The sequence below is a fragment of the Protopterus annectens genome, chromosome 14.part0 (genome assembly GCF_019279795.1).
Source record: "Protopterus annectens isolate FY-2018-M chromosome 14.part0, PAN1.0, whole genome shotgun sequence".
NCBI lineage: Eukaryota > Metazoa > Chordata > Ceratodontiformes > Protopteridae > Protopterus > Protopterus annectens.
Genome location: NC_056748.1, coordinates 957479473 through 957491985, shown reverse-complemented (window position 1 = coordinate 957491985; position 12513 = coordinate 957479473). Strand labels below are relative to the sequence as shown.

The 12513-nt window shown below is 39.4% G+C and overlaps 1 protein-coding gene across 1 annotated transcript in view; it reads left to right on the top strand.

Annotated features, from left to right (window-relative positions):
- The window catches only part of LOC122789363 (tyrosine-protein phosphatase non-receptor type 13-like), a 2815362-nt gene that overhangs the window by 644603 nt on the left and 2158246 nt on the right, over positions 1-12513 (top strand). Inside the window, exon 12 of the mRNA XM_044056752.1 lies at positions 9365-9517. Coding sequence (XP_043912687.1) covers positions 9365-9517 — 153 coding nt within the window. The remainder of the gene's footprint in view (positions 1-9364; positions 9518-12513) is intronic.

The window sequence follows — 12513 nt, the reverse complement described above, 5'->3', positions numbered from 1 at the left end:
TAACTGCGAAAATCTTCGACAGATGGGGTCTCCTTGCTGCGACCTGTTTGCCAGCCCTCACAATGCGAAATGCAGAGAGTTCTTCACGCTGTTCCTTCTCAGGGACAGATTCCCAGGGACGCTTTGACCCACATTTGGCCCCGGTCTTCTCGCCTTCCCCGTATCCCTCCTACCGAGGGGATACAGAAGGCCATTTACCTGGAGAGCGAGATGATTTTGATTGCCCGCACTGGCCTCGTCAAGTTTGGTTCCCTTTCCTACAGAGGCATGCGATAGAAGGTCCATGGTTTCTGGATCCGGTGCCAGACCTGCTGACTCATCAGTCAGGACGGCTTCACCCGTCTCTCAGGTCCTTGAAGTTGGCAGCATGGTTACTCCACTTCCATCCTTAGTCCGAGACAATGCTCTTTCTCCGGACGTGGTCCACATATTGTCTTCTTCTCATAAACCTTCCACTATCAAACTTTATTCCAGCAAATGGAAAAGGTTTGCCTTCTGGGCTCAGGAACGGGGTATAGACCCTCTCACTGCACCAGTATCGGAGGTTCTGAATTTTCTGGCCTCCCTTTTTCAGTTGGGATCTTCAGTTTCTACCATTAAGGTTCAGCTAGCAGCGATCTCTAATTTTCATGCCTCATTTGAACCTTCATTGATGTTTCACAAACTTTGTAAGGCTTTTCTTAAAGGTGTGTGGCTCCTTAGGCCTCCATTATCTCATCCTGTCCCCCCTTGGGACTTGAATATGGTTCTTGCTGCCCTAACTGCCCGTCCTTTCGAACCAGCTGCTACCTGTGATTTAAAATTTCTGTCTTGGAAAACGGCCTTTTTAGTGGCCATAACTTTTGCCAGGCGAGTTTCAGAACTTCAAGCTCTTTGTTCTGATCCTCCCTATTTGATTTTTCACAAGCATAGAGTTTCATTGAAATTAAACCCTTCCTTTATACCAAAGGTGGCCTCCTCTTTCTGTATTCAACAAACTATAGAACTCCCTGTGTTTTTCCCAGAATTCTCTAATAACGCAGAATATACCTTGCATCAATTGGACGTACATAGACAACTGCGTTTTACTTGAATAGAACCGCCACACGCGGAAATCAAATCAATTGTTTGTTTCCTTTGCAATGAACAAATTGGGTCAACCAGTAACAAAAACCTCCATAGCTAAATGGATTAAAGATTGTATCATTTTTATTTATTCACAGGCTAACAAAGAGCTTCCCTTTCCAGTCAAGGCTCATTCTACCAGGGCAATGGCTACTTCTGTAGCTTTTCACTCCAAATTATCAATAGATGATATTTGTGCTGCGGCAACCTGGAATTCTCCGCACACTTTAATTTCTCATTACAAATTGGATGTGGTTTCTCGAGGCAGGGCTTCCTTTGGTTCCACAGTTCTCAGGAGCGTGTTCCAATGAGCCACCGGGATTTAGGTGCTAGGGACGCTGTCCCATCTGTTATGAATGTAGAGATAGGATCCCATTACATCTTTTAGTTATGTACTTACCATAACTTCGGATATATGGGATCCATCTCGCCTACATTCATAAGTACCCACCCTCCTTCCCCCTTCCATTCGGATTTAGAGGAGCTGTAGTCCCTTTTTGGTGATCTTTCTTGAAGAACTTTAGTTGGTTATAGTGACTACTAGTTTTTCTGTGTTTGCATGGATGTATGAAAGCGAACAAACAAGATCTGGGGAAGCAGGTGTAGTGCATCCTGGGATAGGGAGTAGCCCAGCCAATGAGAGACTTCGTGCTAGTGTATTAGTTGCCGAGTCGGAGCCGATGGATCGGCTCCGAACCCATCTGTTATGAATGTAGGCGAGATGGATCCCATACATCCGAAGTTATGGTAAGTACATAACTAAAAGTTTGTTTTGAATGCCAAACAGGAAATTCAGCAACATTAGGAAGCTAACTTTTTTTTTTAATGTAGTATGGCCAGGCCTCCACCCCCAGCCAGCACCAGGTCCTAGGCAGCTGCTTAGGGTGCCTAGTGCTGGATCCAGCCCTAGTAGAGACTATGAAACAGTGGCAAACCACTTTTCAGATGAGCCATGACAATAGGTAAATTATTATCCCAGGGCTAAAAATTCAAAAGGAGATATTCCACAGTGATTGTTTGTCTTCACTGAGTTTTGTTTTCTCTTAACTCACTAAGCTGTTTACTTAGGCTGTGGTTTGCAATTTTTCTCTTAGAAATCATCCTTCTTTAAAGACATGTCATCTGCTTTTTGTGGATGACTTAAAATTGGCTAGTTCAATTGAGGAGGAGCTGAAAGCGCAACTAAAATGGTTAAAACTTTCTCAGGTGAGATATGAATGACATTTGGTCTTGATAAATGTGCAAAAGCAACATTTAAAAAGTGAAATCTGTTGCACCAAGAAAATATCAACTTGTTACAGGAACATTACATAAAGGAAACTGAGCAGGAGGGAGTATAAATATTTGGGAACAGACGAAGAGTCAGCAACAAAACATGAACAAATGAAAATAAAGCTCATTAAGGAATATTTCATAAGACTAAAACTAATAATGAAAACTGCCCTGCCATTTAGTAATAAAGCTATAAATCAGTTTGCTCTTCATGTTGGAACTTACAGTTTGGGGGGGATTGACTGGCCTCAAAAAGTACTGGATCAGTTGAATACAAAAAGAAAAATGCTTCATGCTTATCAAATGATATAGAAAAATCAGTGTTTACCGAGATTATATGTTCCTCACTCTGAAGGATGTATGGGCCTCTTCAAAATTGGCAGGTATAGATCTGCAATAGTGGGATTGTGCACATACTTGCTGACCTCATCAGATCCAAGCATAGTAAAAGTTTTAAAACATGAGGAAAATAAGTCTGAGATGACATCCTTGCTTAGTTTAGCAGAACAGAAGCATTTCGGAATCAAGCAGGAATGGAAATCAAACCAGAAGTAAACAAAATCAGATAGTGACTGAATGGTCCAAAAAACCAAAAAGGCTATATGGTAGTGGATCAGTCAAGAATGAAAAAGTATTGGAAAGCCCACAAATGTAGATTCAAGTTTTGAGATTTTCTTGAACAACCTCATGTTGACCAAGATTTGACATAGTAATGGTTAAGAAGTGATTGAAACCAAAAGATGAAAGGATAGTGGTTGCCTAGGATAATGTACTGTGTACACATTGGTTTACAAAGTCAACTGAAAATTTGGGAGAAACAGGAAAATGCAGTTTCTGTAAAACAGAACTGGAAACAGTAACACCTTGTGCTGAGTGTGATATACTGATGGCAGAGGGTCTGTATACTGAAAGGCACAGTAATGTGACAAAGCTGCTGCATTGGGGATTGTACAAACATTGCAATATAGATGTAGCAGGGAAGCATTGCACATATGAACCACAAAGTATTATAGAGAATGACGGTGTGTATCACATGGGATCATCCATTACCAACAGATCAAAAACTCAATGCAAGAAAAACTGATATAGTAGTCCATGAAAAAGGAGATATGTAGAATTAACCAATAAAATTGCTACACCCAGTGGTTACAGTATCTTGTGTACAGAGAGAGAGAGAGAGAAGGAGAGAAACAGTCCTAAAATACCAGGATTTAGAGGTATAAACAAGAGCATTGTGAAAAAGTTACCCAGACAGTTCAGTGGTAGCAGAAGCAACTGGACTAATTAAAAATAATTTATAATCTTACTTAAATATGCAACCAATACATGTAACCCCACATAAACCACATGAGGAGGCAATTCCGAGTGATTTTGGCTAACATCAAAGAATGAAACCATTCTAATTTTATCAACTCTGATTGTACCCTGATTTGGGAATGGGATACATTCCCAGTAAGATATTAAAAATCCAGAACACTTGGAGAAATTAAACCTGAAAGTAATTCGTTCATGAATAAGATAACTGTATTCAGATGGGAAGAAGTAGCTGGCTCTGAACTGAACATTTAATAGTGTAACTCGACAAATATTTACAAACAGACTAAGGCTGATAAAAGTCAACATTAAAGTTCTGTCCATCTGGTTGGGTATTACTCTGTTTAATAAATTTGTCTGGCATATCTCACCACCACAAACGATTATTGCTGTCATCTAACAGTGTCTTACACTTTGGCTGTTGTACTTGCTATCTCCTGAAGTGCAGCCTGTAGCCCTCTGACTTATATAATGAAGTGTGATGATAAATGGGTCCTCTTTGAATAAACTTTCCAGTTCTCAGTAGACGTAAGCACTTATTACCAGAATCCTTCTTAAGGAAAGAAACATTCTGCATGCCATCTTTTCTTTAACCATTAATTGGTTTAGCACAGTTCTTTAATTGCTGAAGTATTGGAGTATTCTATCTCTCTAATTAGTGTTTTAAGGTGAGAACTTTTGGAACTGTGTTAAATACAATAAAATTGTTGTACTCTGGTTAATTTTGATTTTGTTACTTGACTATAGTTCAGTCGGTTTCTTGACATGAAGTCTTTTATTTATTTCCTTTCCCCATCAGCTTTATGATTTTGCTGTATTATATAATCCGGGAGCATCTTTCTGTTCTTAGTGGTGGTGATATGGATTTGAGGTTGCTGTGTATGATTTCCAGCTGCTTGAATCTGTGATTTAGATGACTTTAGCTCCATACACATTATTTTTTATTATTGCATTTTGTTGACTAGGTTAGTACCACTAGGCCAGTAGCCTCTTTTCAGGACAGACCTGAAGTAATATTTATACTGACTAGGGACAGTTTGACTCGAGCAACAGTGTACTACTTGTACTCTATTTATAAATGCTGTAGAATCTTTAACACCAACTTGAGCTACCACCAACTCAGGCAGAATGTGCCTCAGTTTAATGTCTCATCTGAAGGATGAGAAACGTATAGGAAAGGGCTGAACCCTCCATATTTTGGTGAGTGTTTCCTTTTCTGTCTGCAGGTAATTTTTTTCACCTTTGAATAATCTGCTGGGATATATGGGCCTTAAGGTTATTGTACTTTTCAGATTAAAGTGTCTCTCAAAGCCACTGGACTTGCATTTACAATAACTTGGGATTCTTTTGCATGATCACATTTAAATTAACTTGATTAGAAATCAGGCTTTCCAATTTTGTAATGCTTTATGATCCTCATTTCAAACCCAAGCACATCTGTTCTGGTAACGTTTCTAAGTGTCAGCTGCTGTTAAAAACTGTTAATGAGTCTTGCAGCGTATTGTACTCGAACCTTTGCAGACATAGCTGAATTTTAAGGTGGTGGCATATTCTTGATTTCTTCTTTTTGAAGCCCTGTGAGATGTGCCATTCTCTGAGAGTATGAAGCTATAAAATCCTACTGTCTGTTTAGTTTGTGCTTCTCTCTTTTCAGCTGTTTTGAAGTTTCTGTGTTTCCTTTAACTGATGCCACATTCACTTTTTTTTCCTCCATATATAACACCAGCACTGAAATAATGACCTTGTTTTCCTTCTAACTTTTTTGAGCTGTACATTGGAAATTTTCAACTGCAAAGTAAAAGCTAAGTGGTAGATATTTGTATCTTAAAAACTCGCACATTGAAAAGTTATTTTCCTATGGTCTATGACATTTTCTGGGTGATTTGGCATAAGCTGGTGTGAATTGATATCTTAAGTGTGTTGGCCCACTTAACATTTCTATAACATTACCCGGAGTTAGTTTTGTTAGGTTTTTCTCACACATATCTGTGATATGGAATGGCTGTCTTCTGTATGGTTGGCATACAGACTTCACTGATATTATTCATATGTAATTTGACTTAGTAGTTGTCAGTTTATATTTGCTATTTAATATTTCTGCAGAGATTTTTGTTAAATGCTTGCACTATTTGGTTAAGGGACTATTCACACAGTAAGGAAATGGAGAATGGGAAGTAAAACAAAAACTGCTGGGTAAGCCTTATTACCAGATCTTGGCCTTAATTCTCTGTGCTAAGGATCTTACAGGGTGTTATTTTTTTATCCTGCATCATCATTTAGGTAGTTCACTGTCTTGATCAGGCCTGCTTTGACTGTTTTTATGTAATTGGAAGGTGCTGGTGTTTGCCATGTTATCACGTAGGAGACTCCACATTCCCACATCTCTGAAACAAGTATACTAACTCCGAGGCAACACCACCACTGGAATAAAGGGAGTATTTTTAGTTTACTGTGAAACAAAGCTTTCACTTTTTTTCTGTGGTGGTGTGACCTAGGAGAGCATATTTTTTTCTGAAAGTGCAGGGGTGAGGCAACCAACATTGGTGAGTTCTTGGTACATGTCCGTCCAACATAAATGTTTTTTAAGTGCATGCATATTTGAAATTTATGTATCTTTGGCTACTTTGCTTTAGAAGAAATGCAACTTTAGTTAAGTCTTTACTAGTCAACATTTCTTTAAATTACATTTAGGTATTCATTTATTTATTTCAGTTTGTTTTCTGGGTAATGCATTAACCTAAGTGGACCAATTGTAGGCACATCCTGGGTAATTGCAACCCAACTAATGTGTTTGACACAAGATGCCTCAGAGGTAAAATGTTTGGCTTGGAGTCTGTCCTTTAGGTGTAGAACGTACATGCCTGTGTACCTACTGAAGGTTTGCACTAGTCTGTAGAAAGCTTCCCTTGTATTCTGAGATTCATTACCTATTACTCATTCAGGATTATAAAGTATCATCGGCGGTATCCATATTTACTGAAGATCTTTTGCCTTTACATCTCACCCTAATGAGCTTCATTTGATCTAAGTCCAAGGCATTCTCAACAAAGCACATTTGTACTGGTAATTATTGGTCACCCTGTCTGTTCCCAGAAGAGCATAGCAGATTCATAAACATGCTTCTTCTGTTAGAACTTGAAATAAAAGTTTTTATTAACAGGAGATTTAAATTATTCAAATATCTGCCCATTCAAAACCAAACCTGATAGACCATGTCATAATTAACATAGGTGCCTCACAAGTATTCCCTTTCCCAATTCAAATAGATCATTTATCCATTGCTTTCTGCCTTTGGCTCAGCCTCTATAATCCCAATAATCATTTACATTCAATGGCATTGGATGAGGCAAAACCAATCTATTAGATTTTGTCAACGTTTCTGAAACACATAAATAGTCCATCCCATCTTATCCCTGAAGTCTGATACCTCAACTCTAACCACTGAATTTTATTACAAAGCTTATTAAATTAGTGTATAGAAAATGCTGCTCCCTTCAGCCATAAAACAGTAAATACATCCAACATCCAATTTGGTAGGATAATGATAAAAACAAATTATTCAACAACAGATGTATGCTTCATAGGTTCATAGGTAGGTACTAGGCTATCGGCCGTAGGGCCCATACAAGCCTAGCCAAAAAATGTACCCTTTCTTTCGCCACCCAAGAAAATTATTTTCCTGTGCCCCTGTCGAGCAGAGCCACAGAAGTGATCCCCGGGGCGAATTTCCCATTTCCCATCCAATCATCAAGATTTTTCTTGAGTGCTAATGAGGAGCTCTGTTTGACATAGATAGGTAGTCTGTTCCAGAGTATGGGAAGTCTCTGGGACAGGAATCTATCCCTCCAGCATGTTCTGTTTATTGTGGTGGCAAGGTTAAGGTCCGTAGAGCGTGTAGCTCAGAGGGATTGGGATTTCTTTAAGTGGAGCATGTCCAACAGCTCTGGGTTTGACATAGCTTTGTATGTTAGGCAGAGATCGCCCCTGAGTAGGCGATATGCAATGGAGTAAAGCTGTAGTTTTTTGAGACGGTCTGCATAGGGCATATGTTTGAGGCCAGTAATCCTCTTTGTGAGGTATTTCTGTGGTCTTTCCAGTTGTTGTAGATGTCTTGTGAGGTACATACCAAAAGGGGCGTTGTACTCTATAATGGGTCTAATGAGTGATGAGTAGAGGGGAACAATTACCTCTTTTTTTCTGGATGAGAATCCTTTTGTGATGAGATGAGCCACGTAGAAGGATTTCCTGACCACTGTGGTGATGTGATTATCAAAGGAGAGACTACTGTCCACCTGTGCCCCAAGGTCTCTTATCACATTTTCGGCATTAAGTAGACTACCAGCTATGTGGTAGTTCATGGGTAGAGAGTTTTTACCAAAGGGGATGACAATACACATTTTGGCATTGAGCTTCAGGCCATGGCTTTGACACCAGGTATCTGTCTCATTGAGGCCCTTTTGTAGTTTGTCCACATCGTTAGGATGTTCAGGTTTTAATTTGTCCTCTCCCAGTTCATAAAACAAAAGCAAGTTACAAAAGAAGTCAGGAATCCTGCAAAACGTACCAGTGTTGCCAGTGGGCAAAAGATAACCACCAGCACTAAAGACAGTATCAGATTTTCTGTTATTTTTTCTGTGCTTTGTTTGAGACATCTGTCTACTTTTCTCTTGTATATAGTTTTAATTATAACCATTTTTTCAGTCATCTGAAACACTTCTAGTCCTTATCTAAAACTCCTAATGAATTAAGTAATTAAGATGTTCTGTAAAAAAAAAAAAATTCCTTCCACTGTAGCTTTATAATTGTGTACTTTAAATTTCACTGATTGCATCCTTAGAGTTTTGACAAAATCAAGTTATCTTCTTACAGAGCAAAGAAATGCTGTTACTTCAAGAACCTTAAGTGCTACTAAAGAAGTGTAAGTAATAAACTGTTCAGTGCAGTTAACTGTTCAATTCGCTGCAGTGGTCATTTCTCTTAGATTCTAGTAAAAAAATAGAGTTTAAAAGTCATGAAAAAGGCAGGAAATGTAATTTTTGTAATGTTTTGTAAACAGCTTACAATATCTCAGCAACACGTAAAGCACACACCACCAGCAGCATTTTCTGCTCTGTCAAACATTTTTTGTAAAGGGAAAAAAATAACAGAAACAGCACATCTACATTTTGCAAACACATCACTTCCACACTTCAGCAGTGAAGCAATTTAGTAAAATGTTGTTTTAGTGCATAGAAACCGAACAAAAACATTAAACAATACAGATTTGAAGCAATTTCCTGCTGACATGCTTTCACATCCAGTAATGTTTTTGCACAGTTACCAGCTCTGTACAAAGTATGACACTGTATTAGTAAATTTTCTTGTGCTGTCTGTCAGTAAAATGCTGGAAGTCATTTTATTACTAAATATTCTTAGTTTTCCATGGTGGTAGGTGGATGGGGATTATTGTTAAGATGCACCAAAAGGATGGGCATGCAACATTTAGCACTCTGTTTTAAGGAAAGTAATGTTTTACATGAGGTGGCAAGATGGTAACGTCTATTCCATATTCTTAGCAGTAGTTAGACTAGGCTGAACATGTGATAAATTCATAATTTTTTATCATTTTGCTTAAAAAAAGTCACACTACTGAATGTTTTTTTTTTTTTAAATATTGTCTGTGTTACTTTAAAAGGTACATGGCAAAGATTATATTCAAATGGAGCATTATATTCCTGGAAGTGTTACGGAAAAGATGTCTTTAACCTGTCTAAAGGAAGAATTGCCTAGACTGCATAGAAATAATGCAGGTTTGTCACAGGAAGAGGCAGAGTTTCAGTATTTAAAGGTAAGTTTATTGATCCACTGAGCTGAGCTGATTGGTTGCACTGTCTAAAGTTTTTCTCACATTTGCGCGGCATCTAAACATCCTTTTGTTATAAATAATTATGAAACGGTCTATACCAGAGTCATGGCTGAACCATGTTTAAAAAGTATCATCACTTACACTGCATAACCAACTAGTGAAATCAATTTTAATCCCGTAATCCAAATTACGCAGATTTGTACCAACTGATGCTAGTATAACCTTTGCTCCATTTGGGGAGGGGGTGTGGGGTGAAGATCTGTAGCTGGGAATACTTGAAAATGGTACAATGAGAAAGGCAAGTAGTGCAATGTTGAATGTGGGAATGACAAAACAAGTTATTTTCCTTTTACTGTCTTGAAAGTAAAACCTTGGAACTTGTTATACCTATTAAAACATGTTTTAAGGAACTTTGCCCCTGTGACCAATTTGATATTCCTAGTTTTTCCTTTCTCATTAGTAACATTGAATTACAGGGGCAGCATAATTGCACAGCAGATAGTGTTGCCTCACAGCAAGAAGTTCCCTGGTTGAATTCTCAGCTTGGGGTATTTTCTGTGTGGAGTCTGCATGTCCTTCCTGTGTTCATATGGGTTTCTTCCCGGTGCTATGGTTTCTTCTTATGTTCCAAAGACATGCAGTAGGTGGATTGGATACTTAAATTGGCCATAGGTGTGACTGTGCATGCAAGTGTGTGGTATGGAGGACCTGTGACAGGGCTAGCCACCCGGCAGTGTAAACCTTGGCGCTAGATTGTCACTGGTGAAGTGATACCCCGACCCCATGTGCAAAAATGGGAAAAAGGGCCTGTGGATGGATGGATGGATGGATGGATGGATGGATGGATAACTGGGTTTACAGCAGAAGTAAGGCTGCTGAAAGAATTTGTGTCTGGTACCAAAAATATGTAAAACCGTTTTGGAAAGCCTTGGAAGTAAAATGTATGTATTATTTCTAAGAAGCAGACATTGTCTGCAAGGCATTTCATCATTTAAAAAATAAGACTGTACTCTCTTCCATTACCTTTGTTGGTGAATGCTGCATTGGACTTCCACCAGTTTTTATCCTTCCCTGTGTGCAAATCATACCTAAAGGATCATCTGCCATTTCCATGGCTCTGAAACTGTTGTATTATATAAGATCTCAAAATGTATGATGTGAAGTTGTTCTATCTCGCCATTCATTCTTACAGATGGGTTCGGAGCCGGTCCTCGGCTCCGAGTCGGCCTACTACAAAGCTCAAGGTCTTCAGACAGCTTGAGGCCAAGTCCCTATCCCATGATGCACCTAGAGTTACCCCAGATCTAGAGTACCGCTGCAGTAGATCAGAGGTTCCTCGCATAGCTCGGCCAGTAAAAAAAACTTTTTCTACAAATTTATCTAAATATTTTGCTATTTCTCTGTTTTAGACTTAGCTTAGCTCTTATAGCTTATTGTGTGTATTCCCTTTCCTGGGTGTACCTTTTTCTTGACTAGAATTTAGCTCTCTTTGGCCTCGTTTTTTATTATAGGCCTTGTTATAGCTTTACTGTAGTTTAATTAGTAGTTGTTTGCCTTTGAATAGTGACTTTTTCTGTCACAGCCTTTTGATATATTTAGATATTTAGATATATATATATTAGAGTGCTAAGATAAGTAGTTATAGTGTGTGTGTGTGTGTGTGTGTGTGTGTGTGTGTGTGTGTGTGTGTGTGTGTGTGTGTGTGTGCTTGTGCTTAACAGTATATTTAGCCCATAGTTTTAAAGTGCTTATTTTTTGGGTGTGTCTTGTTCATTACAGTACCCTTTCTTGAGATTGTGTATTCCAGTATGGCTGACCAGGATAAGGATAAACATCCTAAATCAGGGTTTAAGAAATGTCCAAAATATGGACAGAAAATGTCTGTCACTGATAGCCATGTAAATTGTGTTTACTGTTTGGGAGCATTGCACCTTCAAGAAAGCTGCTCCATTTGTCATTCCTTCTATTCTAGGGTTCTTCAGGAGAGAAAGAGATAGTTAATTGACAGAGGATTAGTCAAACCATCTTTTCAAGAAGCTTTGAATAACCAGGACAGGTCTAGCAAATCCTCAAAGTCTTCTAAGGCTTCTACTTCTTCGGAAGTTAAAAAACAAAAAAACCTTCGACGTCTGCTCCACAGCCCTCTGAGCTCTTGTCTTTTCGGAGCATGTCCCCAGTCCTGGAACCAGTATCCAAGGTACTTAAATCGCCAATCCTTCAGTCAGTGCCCCCGTCCATCCACAGGGATCGCTCCAATGGGAGGAAAGATGTGGTTCCGAAAAGCCCAAGGAGCCTTTCAGGACACACGTGGTGAACCCCCCCTCCAGGGGCAGAGGAAGGGGCAATAATGGAAGATGCCGCCCTCGTGGCAGAGGGGGTCCGCAACACCAGGGTGACAGAGATCAGTTCTTTGGAAAGCCCTACAAGCGCTTCTGAAAGGAGGCCTAACTGTCCTAAGCTGGAGGCAGTCAGGGGTTGCTTATCTTTGTATCCAGATGCCTGGCTCAAAATAACAAACGACAATTGGGTACAAAGTATCATTTCCAGGGGATATTTCATTCCTTTCACAACACCCCCTCCATTGACAACAAAAATCCTGGACGTTCCACCCAGTTACAGGGAACAGGCAACAGTAGAGGTCCAAGCGTTGCTAAGAAAAAGAGTCATCCAACCAGTCTCAGCAGACCAGTTAGGATCCGGAAATTACTCAAGATTCTTTTTAGTTCCAAAAAATACAGGGGACTGGAGACCTATTTTGGGCCTCAGCAGACTAAACAGATCTGTCAAGAAAGAGAAGTTCTGGATGGTCACGCTTCAGTCGATACTTCCCTTTTTAGGGAAAGACAATTGGATGTGCTCGATAGATCTCCAGGATGCGTACTACCATATCAGAATGGCCAGATCATCCAGGGATCATCTACGCTTCTGGCTGGGAGCCAATCATTACCAGTTTCGAGCCCTGCCCTTTAGTCTCACTA